The sequence below is a fragment of the Eucyclogobius newberryi genome, unplaced genomic scaffold (assembly GCF_026437365.1).
Source record: "Eucyclogobius newberryi isolate DKJ021-1_F unplaced genomic scaffold, fEucNew1.0.hap1 SCAF_1, whole genome shotgun sequence".
Classification (NCBI taxonomy): domain Eukaryota; kingdom Metazoa; phylum Chordata; class Actinopteri; order Gobiiformes; family Gobiidae; genus Eucyclogobius; species Eucyclogobius newberryi.
The window spans coordinates 29465990-29486624 of NW_027315723.1; the positions used below are offsets into that span (position 1 = coordinate 29465990).

Consider the following 20635-nt stretch of genomic DNA (forward strand, 5'->3'; position numbering starts at 1 on the left):
GTAGTGCAGAAAGTGAACAGTGCAGTGTAAATTATTGTGACTTCAGCATTGAAACCTGTAAGTCAAATTGTGATGCTCTAGTGTGTTCTTTGCACCATTTATCTTCAAATAAATCTTCCCATTTATAATTCAGTATTGGCTTCATTCATCCTAAACGATCGGAGGCTTTTGGCGAAGCTCTCGAACCCTTTGTGCTGCTGGAGATGCAGAAGATGTTCAGAGCTACTGTAGAAACACTATTGGTGGTGACGGGCTTTCTGTTTCTTCACTGCTATTTGCCAAATGACTCGCAAGAAGTCAATCAGCAGACTCCACATCCTCCGCACTCTCACTCTTCCTTGTGTGATGAGGAGGAGATGAGCGCCTCAGAGGTGACACAACTCCATCTCTCTCTGCAGGGCGTCTTAAACCAACACAAACCACATCCGGATGATGCATTTTGGAACTATGAGCTAATCCAAGTGGTTGTTCTTATTTAGATTATATAACATGTCTTCTGCAAACAAAATACATTATCTCCCTGAGGTTTTTGTAAAAGAAAAGAAATTAAATAATACATAAATATTCCAATAGTAAGAAACGAATCGATTCCAAAACATCAAAAATGTTATTTGATTTGAGCAAGTATTGATTACACATGACATAAAAAGGATAAAAATGGAAAGTGCGTTTTTTTAAATGGCCATGATCAAAAAAGGGTTTCGAGACTTTCTGATCAGAGTTTGAATTTCAGTTTTACAACAATAATAAATGTAGAGTTTTGATTATTGTGAGAAGAAACGTCACAATTTAAATGAAGATAAGTCTGTTATCTTAAGTTCGGGAGCAGGACCACGCCCCTTCCTGCGGCTACACTACTTAATCATCCAGATCACACACACCTGTGTTCATGATTTTCGTGCCCCTCCCTCCCACCCTCTTTAAACTGTTCTAATTCTAATTTATCTCCTAGATGGGGGTATCGAGGCCCGGGAGCCTTCAGCCCTCATTGCAAGAAGACCCAAAACGGCATCAACTTCGTACATTCGTGTTGTTCATGTTTCTCCCCTGCCAATAAACACCTCGCATCGTATCTGAGGTTGTGGTCCTTGCTAGTGAACTGTTATTCACGACTGTTGATGATCAAACAACAGAAAAATCCTTAATTTTCTCTTATATAACGCGTCAGATAAATAAAATCACACTCCCTGAATGATAAAGTTAATGTGACATAAACAGCCACATTCAGGGTTATGTTATGGATTGAAATGACTTTGCTCTAATCTTACATCTTAATTATCACAATATTGGATTAAACTGCATCATCTTGACATCACTGGCATGTATAAACTGTTCAGACAAAACTATAAACATGATTCAAAATACATGTGGTCATTATTGTATTCGTTTAGCCGTTAATGTTTCAGGGTTTTACTGCTCCTGTTCAACAATCAAACCGCTTTTGCCATATTTGTCTCCCTAATCGTGCCACTCTAAGACGCACAACCGGAAATTCACAGCTGCCAAATCCTGAAACCAAGACACACACACACCACATGGTTGACAGTTTCCCTCACACACTCGCTCATCACGTGCAAGGGACTAACATTGTCCCTCTTCGGTGATTTAAAACTGGACCCGACCTAAATTGTGCGGCTAATATGAGACAGAAAAGAGTGTTATATGCAGAAAAGCAGCTTATGCAAATGTAACAATGTTTGAGCTGCAAAAGAGAGAGACAGAGAGAGATAATTACACCAGGACAGAGCCGCGGCGCGTGGCGAGGGCACGATATGTCGCCGAGGCACAAACATAATGCCCACAGAAAAGAGGACGCTTACACTACGTTAACCAACATTGTTTTATAAGAAAAATGTTCTGCTGTTGTAAATACCACGGTAGTATAAAACAGCACAATGTTCCAACTTGAAATGCCATCATAGCAAAGCGACCTGCCGTCAGTTAAATGCTGCTATTGAGGAGCAGATTGTAAAAAATATAATAATTGAAGAGCAAAGAAGCCTCAAATGCAAGAAAATAAAGATGACTCTAACGAGCATGAATCACTCAGAAAACAACTTACAAGTGAGTTAATGACGAGGGGAAAAGATTATAACAGAAACAAAACTTCAACTTTGCATCATACATCTGTCTTTAACTTTTCCAGAGGACAACAACAACAACAACAACATCTTGGATGCAGCGATGAATGGCAGACTGAATGACCAAGTGTGATCACTACATCGAGACTTTATGGTTCTCATAATTTATGTTACATTTTTTATGCTATAAATATGATTCCTTTTTCCACATTTTTGATCTTGAATTGTCGCACAGAATATCTGTTCTTTTTGTGGGGACAGTGCATGTAAATGAACATACATGACACACATGCTGTAAACACGCCGGACTGTGGCCTGATTTCACTCTCTCAAACACACTCAGACTCCATTAAGATGACGAAACTTTAACAGCAACATTAAACACATGAAGACAAAAGTAGATGTTTGCAATGGCACATGACCATCTCCAGGGAGACACTCTGTGGTCACATGACAAAGAGACTGTGGTCACATGACAAAGAAACTGTGGTCACATGACAAAGAGACTGTGGTCACATGACAAAGAGACTGTGGTCACATGACAAAGAAACTGTGGTCGACTGTGGTCACATGACAAAGAGACGTGGTCACATGACAAAGAGACGTGGTCACATGACAAAGAGACGTGGTCACATGACAAAGAAACTGTGGTCACATGACAAAGAAACTGTGGTCGACTGTGGTCACATGACAAAGAAACTGTGGTCGACTGTGGTCACATGACAAAGAGACGTGGTCACATGACAAAGAGACGTGGTCACATGACAAAGAGACGGTGGTCACATGACAAAGAGACTGTGGTCACATGACAAAGAAACTGTGGTCACATGACAAAGAGACTGTGGTCACATGACAAAGAGACTGTGGTCACATGACAAAGAGACTGTGGTCATTTCACAACTTCACACAGAACTGTCAGCCTCCTCACACTGTTCACCATTAAAGACGCCCACACACAAACACACAATCCACAAACACACAAACACACAAACACACAATCCACAAACACACAAACACACAATCCACTAACACACAAACACACAAACACACAAACACACAATCCACTAACACACAATCCACCAACACACAAACACACAAACACACAAGCCACTAACACACAAACACAAAAACACACAATCCACAAACACACAAACACACAAGCCACTAACACACAAACACACAAACACACAATCCACTAACACACAATCCACAAACACACAAACACACAATCCACTAACACACAAACACACAATCCACTAACACACAAACACACAATCCACTAACACACAAACACACAATCCACTAACACACAAACACACAATCCACTAACACACAAACACACAATCCACAAACACACAAACACACAATCCACAAACACACAAACACACAATCCACAAACACACAAACACACAAACACACAATCCACTAACACACAAACACACAAACACACAATCCACTAACACACAAACACACAAACACACAAGCCACTAACACACAAACACACAAACACACAAGCCACTAACACACAAACACACAAACAAACACACAATCCACTAACACACAAACATACAAACACACAAACACACAATCCGCTAACACACGTTTAAGACAGAAACATGGAGCGTCACAATCAAACAAACTCCTGCGTAAACTGTCACTTAGCGTCATGGTTACGCGAGGATGGGACTGTGTGGTAATGTATAAAGTGCTTAGTATGAATTATTAGTTTTGTGTGTCGGCTTCTGAATGCACAGGGAGACAAAATAAAGACATATGGATCTGTTACATAATTTAGGTCTCAGAGTGGGCAAGAATCAGCTTCAACTTTTACAGTATTCATGGAAGAGAATCTGAAAATAGTCACCGCTTAAAAAGTCAAGTCAAATATTTATACACCAAATAGTGCTGAGCAGTTTTAACAACAATTATTATCTTGATACTTTTTTGGAGAATCGCATTAAAAATGTTCAGACAATATAATGTGTTTTGATATTAGTCCTTGTTTTCTTACAGTCTTAACCCTGTCTTGCTTGACAATTCCACAGAAATGTGTTCAAACATGTATTTAAATGTATTCATTGTGTATCTGTGCAAAGTGTGCACAGTCAAATTAGCCACAAAAGTGAAGAAATATCATATTATAACGATTACAACTTGTTTTGTTTCATTTTGCAGCATTTCTTTCTATTTCCTTCTACACAATATTATACATTTTTCGACATAATGCCCACTTCTAACATCAATATTTAGTTTTTCTATTCACAATACTGTATAAATGTACGGCCCACTAGTTAGCCATCAACATCTTAAGTAAACATTGTATTATTTTTCACAAAAAGACAATAACAGAACAATGCGTTGTAAAAGTGTGTTCGAGCACTAAAAACAAAAGATTTTTTCCTTTCCTCATTTTAATTTTCTGTGACTTTTTTACCCGATCACAGACGGCGCTGTGTCACGTCCTCACACCTCGTCACATCCTGGAGGTGAAAGCATAAATTAAACGTATCCCTTTGATGAGCTAATACTCGTCTGTCACGTAGATGCTGAGCTGTACGCCACAGTCTCCCTCCTGTCATTCCTTCAGCGTCTTCCTCCATCTGCCTACGTGACCCAGAAGCTGTCGTTCAACCCCCGAGACTTCAGCTAAAGCTAAAAAAAAAATCCGTACATTCCTCCTATGGAAGAATGTACAGAGATGAGCCGGGACGGAACAACTCTCGGGTGTGGTAAGAATAGATCGTTTAAGGGTTGTTCAGTCTAAGCAGGTGCTGAACGTAACACTGTGTTTGAATGTCCGTTGTAACACAATGAAACATCAGAGAAAGATAGAAGCAAAATTAATTTAAAATTCAATCAAAATAAAAAAAAAAATCATACAAAATAAATAAATAAATTTTAAAGATTAAAAAATTAAAAATAAATAAATAAAATAAACTAAAATAAGTGAACCTAAATTTTAAACGTCTTTGTGGACGTTTGAATTCTGGCTGGGCGACATGACAAACAACAGAATCTCATATTTCTTTTCCCTCATATTAATCTCGATTTTTGATTCAATATCACTTTTTCTAATAAAATTGCTACAGAATTGATTGAACATGAACATAAACAAGACTTTTCCTCAGTGACTTTTACACAAAACCGAGCCAAATGTCTTTCCTCAAAGTCTGAACTCAGCTCCGATCCAATCTGATTATTACTGTTTTAATGAGCATTGGTAGTTATTGTTTAGTTTTTATGTTTTGAATAAATTAAGTTCATTGGAAATTTTTTACTGATAGATGATTGGCTGTGAATCTCTTGATTAAAAACACTCAAGCAGATTGACATTAAAATGAAAACGTGATTAACAGCCCTAGTTTGAATTCATAAAGTTAGTCACATTGAAGAGGACACAGGTAATGAAATCAAATTAAGGATGTGATGATATTGTGACATCCCTAAGCTTCACAAACAGAGAGAGAGAGTGTGGCAGGATAATGACGGAATTAACATACTGTATAATGAGGTAGAAAAAACAATTAAAAACAATGAAATACGATTCTGGTTTAACTTGAAGAACTACGAATATTGCAGGTGGATAAAAATGAAACATTTGTGTCTAATTTTGCTTTGGTCAAACTATAAAGCATATGTCAACTTCTGAAACAACAAACTGCCACATTTTCCACTGTGTTCGTCTATCGCGAGCTTTGAATGAGCAAACAATCAATCAAACGGTGCTTTTAATTTCATTCACAGTGACATATTGAGTGAGTCTACCCCAGGGCAGCTGCGGCTACAGAAGTCTTACCATGATCAGGTGTGGAACAGTGTCCAAAAGAGCTCTAAACAATGTCAACGCGATTCACACCATTAATGCTAATTCAACAAATGATTGAAAAAAAACTGTGAGCACCTTCTTTTTACGGAGGCACATTTAGACAAAACGAACAGCGTAAATGGAAAACGGGTTAGAACACTGATTCACTGCGTGCGTCGTGGCGGTATGTAAGTGCGTAACATTTGTAATTGGCCTCTGGTTTGTCCCTCTGAGCTGACAGTCTCGAGTTGGAGCTGCTCTCTGGCGGTGTTCGGCTAATCTCCTGCACACTGCTTATCCACAGCTACACGTCCCGCCATCTTTAGCTGTCTTATTAATGTCCCGCTCGTGCAGCAGCCTCTGACAAGTGCCCTGTCACCAAGCTCTGCCCCAAAAAACCTCCTTCTCCGCTCAGTCACCCGCCACACGACTGCACTTACACTATACACAGACGTTAGTGTATCCTGAGGGCATCGTGACAAATCTGTTACAAATAAGTCGGAACGCTCGAGCGAGTTTGGCTCACGTTGACGCGGAGGCTGAAACATCGACGGCGAGTAAAGGGACATGGCAGGTGTGCATGTGATGTGGTGCAAATACAGGAGAACGTCCGAAAAAGGTTGGATCTATTTGAAGTTTTGTGAATCTAAATGATGTAAATGCTAAAAATGTTAAACAAATTGGAACTGGTAGTTGTGAGAATTCTGGGAGCAAAACCACGACAGTAAAATGAATCACAAAGTTAGAACTCTTTTATTGTGTCAATATTTGTGAGTAATCAATGAATTGTTTCTACCCACAGTATTCCTTACAAAGTATGTGCCAAGGGTGCCACTGAATATAAAGCCTTGTAAACAAAAACATTTTACATTCTAGAATGGAGGCAAAAGTGAAACATAATGTAATTTCAATGGGGAAACTGGGAATGATATCTCAAGATGAAAAATCAGACACGGTCTGGTTTAAACATATTTACTATTGGATATTACATTATTTGTTTGTTTAATATGAGATTATTGTAAATTTACATTTTTGAGTATGTAAAATCTAGATTTTTGTTTTGTTTTACTTGATATTTACAGATATTTAACAAAGCAGTAGTTTTTCGTTTTACCTGCTGATTACATATTTTAATACAAATTATAAAAAATGTTAAACTCAAATACAAGTTTGAGACTCGAAAATAGTATTTACCCTTTCGAAATAGTTATTTTGTGTTATAAAACCTTAAAAACAAAAGTATTTAGATCTGATTTCATGTATATATTGAAAGTGTTACTGCTGAGTTTCAGATGAGATCCTAACATTCTGTTGACCTTATTCCACCCACTTTTCCCTCTTTTTCCCACGGATCAGCACTTCTGTAGTAATTGCACTTCCAGTTGAGCGGGAACTGTTGGTTTAAATGGAGAACGAGGGAAAAGTCTTGCCGTTAAATATGCTATAAAGTAGATTCATTTGTGTAAAATGTCCAATGTTCATGTGACCAACAAGTCAAATGCACCGATTCCCTGGACGATCTGAAAAGTAGCTTTGCCTTATTTTCTCTGGAGGTCGGCAGCCCTATGTTAACAATGACAACCATGAGAAGGATCACATCGGAAGGCCGCGTCCAGATGGACTTCTGAAACAAGGTTTGAATTAATATTTAATACAGGTGTGGGCAGCTAAATTTAAAGTCGTAATACTGCATTTTTTGTGGTTGTGTTTTCATTCAAATCCTTGTTGATTATGATCTTTGCACTGTACAAGAAAGAGCCATTGCCTGAATGTGGTCTGTGAAGGAAAACATCTACTGATGCGGTTGCTCTGGTCCTTCCTCAGTTGCCTTGGTGATGCTCACATCAGGAAAGCACAACGGTTTTACAGCTTTAACCACAAGTTGAAATCAGCAACAAGAATTATCAGACTTTAGATGTCAGATGTTCTCCAATAATATTGTCATCCCCGATTAAAAGAATCTAAAATAATCCTAGAACATTTTGAAAGTTTTCTCCAGAGAGTGTGTTGGAACAAGATAATATTGGTTAGTTTTCTTGTGTAATTTAACTCTGACATAAAATATCAATGAAACATATTTTTGACTACTTTGAGTGGGTCCTTCTATGTGGAGCATGTTCTCAATGGTGTCAAAATAAGAGCACTTGCTGCTCCTGACGCTCCTGTAAATTGCTTTGTGTCCCTTACACCGACTTGTGTTTGTGAAAGGTGCCAGTATAAGTGGAAGTCGTATATGAAAAGCGATCAATACTGTAACCTGTGATGTTTAGAGGGTTTGTATTCGCACCTGCCGAGGAGGAGGAACTCTCCGAACACGCCCAGCCTCCTCATGGCCATGAGCAGCCCGCGCACCGTCATGCCCTCGCAGAAGCACACCACCACGCGGGCTTTGGGCAGCCGCTCCCTCAGCTTCCGCAGCAGCCGGTCGAAGTGGCGTTCTCCAGCGTTACTGTAGATCTTGTCCGAGTGAGCGATGCACAAACCCTCCTGAGAGGCGATCTCTTTAAAGGCCTCCATGCCACTCTCACCGTAGTTTCCTGCCAGGAGAAAGAAAGCGTGTTACTTTTTTTTAGCATCTTCCTCTGAGTAGAGCTTAAAAAAACGTCTGCATGTTTAACTGTCACCATGGCAATTCAAAGCAGTTTGGTGGGTACTTCATTGACAAGCATTTTGTTATTTAGGCTGACACTTTGTTAAAAAAGTCCCACATTCTCTATGTTAAGTTCACTGTTTGCCCAGAGCTCAAATAAGTGCTTGGTACTTAGTAATTACAGCTGTGAAAGCTCCGCCTCCCATTGCAGCTGCTGATCAGCACATGGAGCGGCGCTGACGTAAAGCTCTGATCCCCTTGTCCTTAATGAGAGAGAGTTTACTGGACACTGATTACAATCAGAGTCCAAACGGGTGAGAACATCAACAGCATCACGCCTCGGCCCCCAAGAGTAGTTTATTGTAATCTGTTCTCGCTGTGAGGAAGCTGTCAGTTTATCAGGGTCTAAGATGTCAATAAAACCTGTGGATCATTGCCTGGCACAGTCCAGTTCATTAACATTATGAAATCCGCTCCGCGTTAGATGGAGAATTGTCTTACACTTGGTGCAATGTGTGAACTCATACATATAATAATGAAGATGTGAGGACAAGAGCTGGAATAAGTGGGAACTGCAGAGTGAAAGGTGCTGGACGACACTGGGTCTGTCAGAGTTCTCAGTGAAAGCTTCACTTATGGAACTCTTATGGATCCACTGGAGCTTAAGTCACTGTCGCACTTCAGACTTTTCTCCACAAAACTGAAATTCTGTCTTGAAGAAATCTTTGCCTGTCACTGTCCAGTTCATAGATAGATGGATAGATCGGTGGGTGGGTGGATGTATGGATGGATAGATAGATAAATGTAATGTATCTCAGTTTAAATAAAAATGAAATCAACTCCTCTTTGAATAGGGATAGATAAATGAAGAAAGTCCACCATTCAAGAACTGACAGAACAGCCTCTTTTATCATTCTTCAAAACTACCAAAATGTAAAGGGACTTTTTTGTGACTCGGAGGCTTTATTGGACAAAAAGAGATTTGTCAGATCTCACAGACCCTGGCTGTACGTGCCACTGCTCAAACCACTCAGCCACCAGGCTGCACTTTACAAAGCCTTTCCATACAACGAGAGTAATGCAGCTTTCAGACAATCTTCAGTGTCACATGTGTTCATTGTGTATGTATATAAAGACACATTAACGCCTCTTTGTGGGTGTATGAAGGAGTAAACATGCGTAATGGTTTGAAATGTCTTGATAATGAATGACCTGTGTGTGTGTGTGTGTGTGTGTGTGTGTGTGTGTGCGTGCGTGCGTGCATGTGTGTGTGTGTGGTCATACATAGAAATCCGAACGGCAGCTGAAAAACCATCACAGTAATTCATTTATGTGGCCCCACAGCCACCCCAGTGTTGCTCTTGCGTTGCTCCTGTTGTGTTCAATCGCCTCGTTCACTCTCTTTTCACTAAATGGAAATGATCATGTCCAATTACACCACTGTAGACAGAGGGAACAGGTGGGTGCTGTGTGCGGCGGCTGGTGCTCTATTGACAATGACTACACCAAAATAAAGCTTTTTGGCATATCACAATGATCATAATGTGGAGTCAGGTAATTTATGCAATTTCACGCAAGCTCTTTGCTGTTGCTACGGGCAACGAGTTACATTTATAACTTGATCCAAGGTGGTGGAAAAGAGCAGAGTCTGAGCCAGTCGTGACCACTGTTCGGAGAGGAGCTGAACTAATTAAATCGAAGAAATCGCAAAAGGTCACAAGAAGGTTGACAAAAGACAAGCAAAAAATGATATATATTCTGCCATATTGTGTACATTAAAAGAGCGGCTCACATGTAGCAAGAAAAATGTATTGACGTGTAATGAATGTTGTGTTCCTTGTGTCACATGAGCAAATTGAAATAAATAATCCTGATCAAACGTTATAAGGAGGAAGAATATCTGAAGACAAACTGAATCAAACTCTCTTTAATGATGCAGCACCAACCAAGTTCCCTTTTCAACATTAGCTCTATTGAGATAAGATCATAAGTTATAAGTTAGGGCAGTGCAATATACACACAATTAAATCAAAATCGCAATTTGAATAGGCGCAACTATCAAATCACAACAACTGCAGTTATTTAGATACAATCTTTTTATAGAAAAATCTCTTTGCACATGTAGTTTAGACATCTACAAACATGTTCTGAAATTCATGGAACTCTTCTTCAGGTCATATTTCAGCCTTCACTCCTGAACGTGTTTACGACCAGCACTTTCAACAAGAGTCCTACTTATTTTCATAAGGTCTTCTACAAAAATCGCAATACAGTACATTTTTTTCCACACACCGTGCAGCCTATTGCCAGGTCTAAATGCAAAAATGTCCTCAGAGGCGCATTAGCAAGACAATTTACACAAGTTACACAAAAGAGCTGAGGAACAGCCTCATTAACCCCTGGGTCACTGGTATACATTTAACGATCCAGGGTGACTGAGATTCAAAGGCCAATCTAGGCTGAAGATAGTACAGAACAATATATTTATTTATTTTTTGTTGTTGTTGAGTTATAAACTAAGGTAAAACACAACTGAGTTCTTGATTGGTTTGATTTGTGCCATGACATTTCATGACATGGCTGAGGTCTGGTTTGGTCCTTCAGACTAATTGTGTCCTGGATGATGTTCTTGTAGATGTGCCAAATGTCCTGGCCCCACCAGGATCCACAGCTCCCAAACTCCCAGTCTTCATCTATCTACTGTCAGCTTGTGTCACAGCTGCTAACTGCTTATAATAGGACTTTCCAAAGATGTTTTATACCTCCTGTGGGTCTGGCGCTCCTTAGGGGGGGATGCTGGGTAACTGGGCTGTCACTCAACATTTAGCTGCACTTTAATGCCTGTTTCTCTCATTTGAATGAAAAGTGGTGGGCATAATGCACTTCACAGTAATCACCTTGTCTCATCAACTCTGCCTCCATGCTTTGTGTGCTGTTCAATTAAGAAACATTTCAACAAGAAAATTACCTTGTCAAGAAAATAAACGTGAAATGTAAAACTGGGATCAAAACTGGCAGTGAAGGACACAAAAAGTAAAAAGGTTGTATCAACTTCCTGTTAAAAAGGCTTGGAGAGCTGTTATACAACCAATGTCCAGTTCTGGTGCCAAACCCTCACAAAAGCATGTTTCAAGAAGAAAAGGACAGCTTCCAAATACAGTCTTGGCTCACCAGTGGCAGAGGAAAGATTTATCCAACAACTAAAACTGTTTCAATGAAAATCACATTAAAGAAACTTAAGGTCCAGATTGATCTACATGAGATGGAGGAAGTGAGTGAATTATCTGGTGGGTGAGTTTTGATTCTAAACTCAAATTTGATGCCCATATTAAGGAAATGACAAAAACAAACCATAAAGACAAATATAAACTGCTTTTGCATGAGTTGACCGTGTATATCAGCCTAAGCTGCATGCAATGATTTTATGTCACACATCGTATTGTGCCACTGTCTGGGGCCAAAAAATCTGTCCTGAAGCTTTAGTGTCAAAAAACAATGAAGTGGCACTGCCTCATGACTCAAAAATATAATATGTTTGAAGTGTTTCAATTGTCTTACACTTGGTGCAATGTGTGAACTCATAAATATAATAATGAAGATGTGAGGACAAGAGCTGGAATAAGTGGGAACTGCAGAGTGAAAGGTGCTGGACGACACTGGGTCTGTCAGAGTTCTCAGTGAAAGCTTCACTTATGGAACTCTTATGGATCCACTGGAGCTTAAGTCACTGTCGCACTTCAGACTTTTCTCCACAAAACTGAAATTCTGTCTTGAAGAAAATCAACAGTGTCAACATTTAACTGCCTTGGGATGTTTATTGGACAGATATGTCCAATATTTTTATATCTGTGTATATCTGTATATCTGTCTATATATCCTGTTTAACTGTACTGTCCATGTCAAATAAAATAAAAGCACTGTGTGCTAAGCCTACTTAACCAAAACTGGAAGGTTCCACTCCACGCAGACACTTTGGAGTTTGTTTTATAATTAGAAATAGACAAGCATGTTTGAATATATGAGTCTCCATGAAAAACAGTAGTTGAATGATATGCTTGCCAGTTAAATCATGCAATAATAACTCACTCATTCACATACTATATTTTCTCAGATGTAACGTGTAAATCGTCTGTGACTCACCTTCCGTGTGCACAGCAGACACATAGGTCCAGTTGTACCTCTTGACGATGTCGAGCATGGCGCGAGCCTGCAGTGTGTCTGAGGGAACCACTCTGAGGAAGTACTGAAACAGGGTCTTGTCACTCAGGTCTATACTGGTGGCAGAGTAAGCTATCTGTGGGATGTTGAAGAGCTGGAGCAGATTTTGGACTTGGATGGCCACTGAGCTGGAGCCAGGTCCGATGACTCCTGCGATGGGCTTCTTGCTGGGAGGCGGCTGGTAGGAAGGAGTACCATCAATACACCACTTTGACCCATCCTTGTCGTCGCGGATTGAGATGAGCGAGTCTCTTATGAACTCAATGCTCTGCTCCAGGGCCACAGAAGAGTGCCAGCAGGAATCCCGAATCTCGCAACCCAGACTGATGTTGGGCAGCAGGTACGGGTCAGCGTTGATCCGGTCCAAAGTGTGAAACATAGCCTCCACTCTCTGGATTCCATACTGCTCACGCACATCCCCGCACTTGCGCTCAGCCACCTTCTCCGCTGAGGGCTGGTGGTGCACAGAGAAGAGAGCTCCAATGATCACATCTCCGTCCATCCGCGCCACGGAGCGCGAGGCGGCTCGAGGCACCACGGAGCGCTGGTAGATGCTGCTGTGGCAAAGCACCAGGGCAGCGGGAAGACACAGGAGCGCAAAGAGGAGACCCATGTTTAGGCGTGCCGTGTCGTGCCACATCACGTGAGGGAGTATGCCAACTGCTCGGGCATCCTATCTGCTGTTTATCCCATGGACCATGAAGAGAGAGAACCAGGGCATGTCCACAGACACCTGCAGAGAGGAGAGCGGACATCACTGAGAAACATGCTCGACACATTCAAAAGACAAGGCACCACCCCCACCCTCATGTGCGTCTTTAACCAAGCCCCAAAGAAGCCCAGTGCCCGTGAGCAAGGCACCAGCGCCTCAAACTTATCAGTGACGAGTCTCTCTGAGCCGTGTGTTATCATGAGCCACGACGTGGTAAAAGTCATTGAGAGAAAGCCTGCGGGTTAAGGAACTGAAGACGCGCAAGACGCTCGCGAGTTCTCACGCGATTTGTTCGTTTCCAGCACAACCTGAGCATCAAACACGTACCAGCGGCGGCAACTGCTCCGTCGTACATTTGACCGGACACGCATCGCATTGACCACAGCTAATGACATATGTTGAAATTTACGAGGGAATTTAGCATTTAGCTCAACGGTGATGCTATAGAGCCAACGCGAACGTAAAGGATTTATGAATGTTATCACGACATGCGTGCGGAATTGAACACACAAAACGCTCTGTTACTATCGAGCCTGAAGTCAAATACGACGTGACTGAAGTGTAAGTCATATTTTCTCAGACAGACGAAGTGCAACTTACCTGAATGGTGAAGTCATGTCGCGCGCCTCGGATGCGTCTCTGCGCCGTGTGCTCCGGTGCCGTCTGACTCCAGCCTCTCCAGCCTCCCTTCTTCTTCCTCCTCCTCCTCCTTCTCCTCTTCTTGCCCCTCTCACTCGCTCTGCTCCAAAAAGCTTTCTCTCCCCCAACAACCCAAACGTCTACAACTGTCACCGCTGCGTCCTCTCAACACCACGCAAGGACACGCTGCGCCGGCGACACAAAATGAGCCGATACTGTGCAGTTTATAACGGGGGGATGAATAATTGATCAGTGTTTGCATTCCTTCAGTCAAATCATGTAGTCACGAGCTGATCACTGAAACATACCTGTACCAAGTGTAGTGTTGTAGTGCTAGGAAGAAAATACATGATTGATTAGCCTGCATGTTTATTGGTGTTATCGCTCTAAAATTTAGGAGAGCAGGGGAAATGGTTGTAAGGTGATGATAAAAAGGTAATAAGTTTCGTGATATTAGAGCCAAGTTCATTTATCTGAGCTTTCATTAAGATATGTATATTTCAATAACTGCAACAATCCCAATTCAACAGGCCTATAGCCCACATAACACTGGGACCCCGTGGTTGATTTCAGAACCATGGACAGCAGCAAAGAATAGCACAGCGCCCTCTAGTATTTTTGCAGGTAACAGGTTATACATGAAGTGGTTACACAACTTCTTGCTGAACTGCTGAATTCCTTTTGTTTTCATTATTATTTATTTAATTGGTTTGATGTATTTACTTCAAAAGAAAAAGAAATAATGAAGTTCAACGTATACAATAACAATTTATTTGTGAGGAAACATTTAAAACTTAAAATTAACATAATAATAATAATAATAATAATAATGGCGATAATAATAATGATAATAATAACAATAATAGATAATAATAGATAATAATAATAATAAAAATGGACCATTGATGATTCATTGTAGGCAGTATAAGTAACAAATACATGTTAAGGCCAACCGTGTGACACAGATGGTGCCTGAGGTCTAAGGAGCGAGCGTCTGGTCCTGAACGTCAGTGAAAGTGACTCGTGGAGATGGGGAGACGATGATATAATGTTGAGGCATATTGAGGGCCGAGGGCAGAGGAAGTTATAGGTCAATATGTGACCTTTTATCAGTGTACAGTCATCATAAGACACTATTATTAAATATTTCAACCACAACAGCTTAAGACAGAAAAGGGTAGATTTTTGTTTCAATACCTTTTTAAGTTGTTGAGATGTTTTTTTTAAGGACATTACATACTTGTTTTAGTTTAGTTTTTTTCATTCTCAGATTTGAATAGTAACACACAATAAATGTATAGGAAACATGTGTACTACTAACCTCTGCCTTGAGGAATTGAGCCTTTGTAACCCTGCAGTGAACTGTCAGTCATGTCCTAAATTATGCAATACTGCACTCTGCTGGCCATCTTTGAAATTACTAAACACTAAAAGTGTGATATTATTAATAATAATAATTATTATATTATAAATAACATTTTACCTGTATGATTATTTAATGAAATGAAGTGACCAAGCATGTGCAAATAATTTGGTGCGTGTGTGTGTATGTGTTTATTTTATTTATTTTTTGCCTTTTGTCTTATCTTTTACATTTTCCAATTAAATAGTATATTAATTCATATATTGGAGCCCTTTAGACTGTTCTCATGGTGACATTAGTTGTTAGTAGTCGGGTTTGCTGGGGAGTTTAAAGCGATGACACAGTTCACAGTTCACACTCCTCACCAGCTGGTGGCGGTAGAGCATCTTTAAGTTAAATCACTAGAAGAGCTGAAGCTCGTGAAGAGGATGCAGCGCAGAACAGTTTGTTTTGGAAGAATATTCGCGACTTCTACAAAGCCGTTTTTTTTCTCTCAGGGATTTATATGTTTTAGCTAAAGGTGAGTGACATTTAACATCTGATGTCTAAACCCGTTGCATAGTTTGTGCTTTGAACTTACAGTTGTTATGCTGTTGACAGCTAGCATTAGCATTAGCATCGAGAAGTTTTTGGAAGAAAACCTCAGAAAAGGCAAAGCTCATGATTTCTGTTGAACAAAGGTGGAGCTGTCGCTTTGTTCTTAGCAAAGCTGTAGTTGTAAGTAGTTTTGCTCACAAAATGTTAGATTCCTGAAAACAAGCTTACTACTTTCAATACAATTAGACTTAATTATCGTGTAATCTTAGTTTCATTTTGAAGCATTCGGCACTGGTTTAACGCTAACTTTAATTGTTAAACCAAAGCATTTTCATCATTTGTTCGGGTTTGTTATTTTACGCACTGTTTTGTATTTCCTTTAAATAGTTTACTAAAGGTTTTGTATTTTCACAACTGTGATACAGGAGTAATACAATAACAATGCGTGTAATGTTATGATAGTGGAAACATGTTACATAAGAGGCTAAATGTGCTCGAGGTAAATGTAGTTGGTCATGTAACCTAGACAAGGATTAGATATTAGATAGCTGTTACTACAGTTCTGATAACAGATCTTGTGTCATTTGTTTTAGTGAGACTTCTGAGACTGTGGTGAGTACAAGCCACAGTCTGAAGATGGTCCTGGACTCTTCAGTGTCGCAGATGGAGCACACTCACTGTGTGTCCTGTTTCAACCTGAGATGTAGCACCCGTCCAGAGCCGGGTCTGTCCTGTGAACTTGTGGCCTGTCCTCTGCTGTGTGGAGCAGTGTTTCATTCATGCAAATCTCCAGAGCATCAGCTCCTGTGTCCTCTGCTCAAAGTGCCCTGTATCAACAGCGCCTATGGTTGTCCCGTCAGCCTGATAAGAGACCAAATGTCTGCTCATCTGGAGGTGTGTCCGGCTGGGGTGGTGTGCTGCACTATGGAGTGGAACAGATGGCCCGTGAGCTGTTTTAACTACACTTCTTATGAGTCCCTTAGTCATGCCACAGAGGAGGTGGAGCAGCTGGACATGGCGCTGGCCCTACAGGACCAGAGGACTTTACTCGATTCTTTAAAAGTGATTGCAATGGCACCCACAGTTGAGAAAGACACCACAGTCAAGGAAAATATGGCAACTTCTGCTGAGTCACAACCGCCATCAAGTTCATCAGAGAAAATCGCTAGAGGAATTAATGGCATGAATGAGGAGCACTTCAGCAAACTGTATCAAGCCACTGTGGAAACTGCAAGAAGCTTAGCTGCTGCTTTAGAGTTTGTGAGTAATGCTAGCAGTGCAGAGTGTGTGAACAATGGGGCTGTTGAACAAGAGATTATAATGAACAGTAATGGAATAACTAACAAAATCCCTGTAGTTCCTAATGTGGTGTGCACTAAATCAGCAGAGCCAGGCGATTGTTCAAACCTGTCTGTTATAGATGAACCTCAAAATGAGACGGATCTCATTTTCAACACAGCAAATGGACAGATGTCAGACGGTTTGGTAAAACATTCAGACACAACATGCTCTTCTGATGGGATGAACGTCTACAGAAGACATTTATTGATGACACAGGGACAGTGTTCAATTCCTTTTGGTCAGATACGTTTTCGGCCGTCTACTCAAAAGCCTAAAATGGAGGACAAGTCTGTGGACACCTCAGACCTGGAGCAGCAGGAGGACCCCATGGGCCTTGGAGATATTGACCTGATCACTGCAGCTCTGTTCTTCTGCTTGGAGGAGTCCAGAGAGTGCAGGAGGATCTCAGACACGGTGTTTGTGGACGGTTTCCACGTGAACTTTGGTACTCAGACCTTCACCTTTCCCGCCGCCATCCTGGTCACCAATACGAGAGTGGGCGACATGGCCTCTGCGTCCGCCTGTGACCACGCCGCCTCGCAGCTGTCCTACCCCAGCCCGTACCACACCCTGCGCCTCGGCCTGGTGTTGGAGGCGCTGGAGGGTGACGTGGCCGCATTTAACCGATACCTCCCTTCGAACCCTCGACACCAGCACACTTTCCCCTTCGTGTGTGGCCAGTCCTTCCGGCGGGACCAGTTCAGCTCACATTTCACAAACGTCCACGGAGACATTCACGCGGGACTCAACGGCTGGATGGAGCACCGCTGTCCCCTGGCCTACTACGGCTGTTCGTTTTCGCAGCGCAGGTTTTACCCCTCCAACGCAGACGCTAAAGTGGTCCACGACAGACACCTCAAGTCCTTTGGGGTGCAGCCGTGTCCGCAGACGGCACCTCCGAGCGCCTCCCAACCGGTGGAGTTTAGCCAGCTGCCCGCGGAGATTCTGTGGCACATCGCCGGGTTCCTGGACAGCTTCAGTCTGTGCCAGTTGTCGCTGGTTTCGCAGACGATGAGGGACGTGTGCGCCAGTCTCCTTCAGAGCAGAGGGATCGTGGAGCTGCGGTGGGAGCGCAGACACCGTCCTGGCTCAGTCACTCTGTCGTGGCAGGTGAAAAATAAAGTGAGTACATTTTTGTGTTGTTTTTTTACACTAATTGTACATTAGAAATGCAAAACAAAAAGCAATATTACATTTTTATTCCTGTCTTTCCGCTTCCTGTTATATGTAACATTTTTAGGACTTTTCCCTATTCAAACTATGTTATATTTTGTTTTAAATTGTTAATAGCTATGGCAACAGCCCTAATTTCTTAAACCCATGGATTCTGTTAATTAATTCAACAGTAGTTAATTCAAAATGTAATTGATTAATCTGGTTTAAAAGTAAACAATATTTTATCAATGCATCAGTGTGCTAAAATGTGCCTGTAAATGTCTTGTTATAATGTGGATGGGTCACAAAATTAACCACAAAATGGAGGTAATGTCACTTTGAACCCTCTTTGGGAGCACCAGATGTTTTGTCTCTGTTTTAGGTCAGTTTTAATTGTTTTAATTGAATGCTGAATTATAACACAGAGTGTATTGTCTATATATCTCCAGAACAACAACTTCTATATTATAAATTCTTTGACAAATCTCCCACCTCTAATTCAAGCTATTAATGCATTTCAGCTTCTTGTCATCTTTCCCGTTCAAGATGTAAACTGCTTTCAGCTCTGTCAAATGTCCACCCAGTAGTTTACATTTGTTCCATAATAAACGTTCTAAATAAGCGCATTAATTTTGTCCCGTTCCATCTGCTTCTCTTTGTAGGTTTGGAGATTCAGCACTGCCTTCAGCCCAGTGTCATCCTGGGGTTTCACCAGCGTCCCCAGCATGTCGGACCACCTGAAGAAGTGCACTTTCAACACGGTGGAGCACAAGACCGACCCCGTCCCACTCACTGCCATGTGCATCGAACGGGACGGCCAGTCCCTGAGGCGCACCCTGCGACACATCAACATCTGAAACCAAAACCTCAAAAGCAAATGGACTTTATCTCCGACCCACACGTCACTAATACTTAGATTTTTAAGGCAATTTCCTACCACCATCTAATCATTTTTGGGTAGATTTGTGCTAAAAAAAAGAACATTTACATGATGAGATGAGAGTATATTTTGATGAAACGTTATGCACTGTGGATTTCTATCGTCCTGTAATGCGATTTCACCGTCTTGCCTTTCTGCTATAGCCGAGATGGAAAAGCACATGTCAATATAATGTGCGACGTGAGTAATACTAGCACTTTATCCACTACACTCCTGATTGTCTTACCTTGTCCTTCAGACGCCTTAGAGGTGCCGGCCGAACGCATACCAAGCTCTCCGATGTCAAAAAACAGATCAATATTAATGACGAGGATCAATAATGCATGTGATTTGCTACCGTTTAATAAAGTATTTACAGCTTTATTGAAAGTTGGTCTGCACTTACATGTACATCTTGGGTTACGTGACTTGACAGAGATTGTGCTTCAGTGCTCCGGTTCTTTTAAAGATCTATGAATTACGTATAAGCGTCCACCAAGGCTGTAATCGCAATCGCAACAACAAAATATATTGTTCTGCGTAAAAGCTGCAAATCTGGTAGTTTAGATTTGTACAAACGAGCTCTGAAATACATCGTTTTGTCAGTTCATATTTCAGTCTTTCAGTCAATACTTCCGGACGCATAGTTTCTTTTTAAAGGGCTTTTTGTCCCGCTGGCTTTATTAGACGGGACAGCGTAGTGTGAAATGGGGATGAGAGCGTGAAGGACGTTCAGCAAATTTGACAAATGTGCTTTTGCAATTAGTTTCCCCCCCAAATCGATCTAAGCGCAAATGTGTAAAATGTGTACTCCAAACAAAAACTAGTGGAAGAGGAGATGTGTGTTATAAAAAAAGATCAGATTGTGGGCTGCTCTGTCACTCCAGTTAGACTTAAATCTGAGCGTTTTAACAGAATCTGAACATTAAAAACATGATTTACAGTAGTTGAAATTACAAGAAAGTTCATTTGTGCAGTTAAACAAGTCTCTAAAAACATTACAGTCACAAGAAGTCTGAAAATTAATTGTTTAATAAAGGAGTTTTGTTTTTTCCATTCAAAAAAGCAAATGGCCAGTTGCACAGTGCACCTTTTAACCAATGTGTAGGGCCCGTGATCCTAAGTGTACTTGTGCATTTGGACAAGTTAAACGCACTCTGACATTTGTCTTTGGGAAGTAGCAGCAAAATATACATTCAGATTTTGACGAGCAATTTCAGAGCAGAAAGTACAATTTAGACCAGAACAACTCAACTTTGTTTGGACGCAACAGGA

General features: G+C 41.1%; 2 protein-coding genes across 3 annotated transcripts in view; one reads left to right on the forward strand and one right to left on the reverse strand.

Moving 5' to 3' along the window:
- Positions 1-14127, reverse strand: part of grm1a (glutamate receptor, metabotropic 1a) — a 33734-nt gene extending 19607 nt beyond the window's left edge. The window contains exons 1-3 of one of the 2 annotated variants that reach the window (XM_072442841.1): positions 14007-14126; positions 12617-13427; positions 8174-8423 (exon numbers count right to left, since the gene is read on the reverse strand). In XM_072442841.1, coding sequence (XP_072298942.1) covers positions 8174-8423; positions 12617-13334 — 968 coding nt within the window. In that variant the 5' untranslated portion in view covers positions 13335-13427; positions 14007-14126. Of the gene's footprint in view, positions 1-8173; positions 8424-12616; positions 13428-14006 lie in introns of both variants that reach the window. The other variant, XM_072442849.1, reaches the window with a different exon arrangement.
- Positions 14128-15818: 1691 nt separating this feature from the next.
- Positions 15819-19750, forward strand: LOC140358179 (F-box only protein 30-like). The gene is made up of 3 exons (XM_072442869.1): positions 15819-15928; positions 16539-18408; positions 19104-19750. Exons 2-3 carry the CDS (start codon positions 16582-16584, stop codon positions 19296-19298), a joined length of 2022 nt encoding a protein of 673 aa, XP_072298970.1. The 5' UTR covers positions 15819-15928; positions 16539-16581; the 3' UTR covers positions 19299-19750.
- The last annotated feature ends 885 nt before the right edge of the window (positions 19751-20635 follow it).

Excerpts from the sequence above, each read along its gene's own strand:
- LOC140358179 (XM_072442869.1), top strand. The coding sequence starts at position 16,582 with ATGGTCCTGGACTCTTCAGTGTCGCAGATGGAGCACACTCACTGTGTG. Across the intron at positions 18,409-19,103 it reads CGTGGCAGGTGAAAAATAAA|GTTTGGAGATTCAGCACTGC; the intron begins GTGAGTACATTT and ends TTCTCTTTGTAG.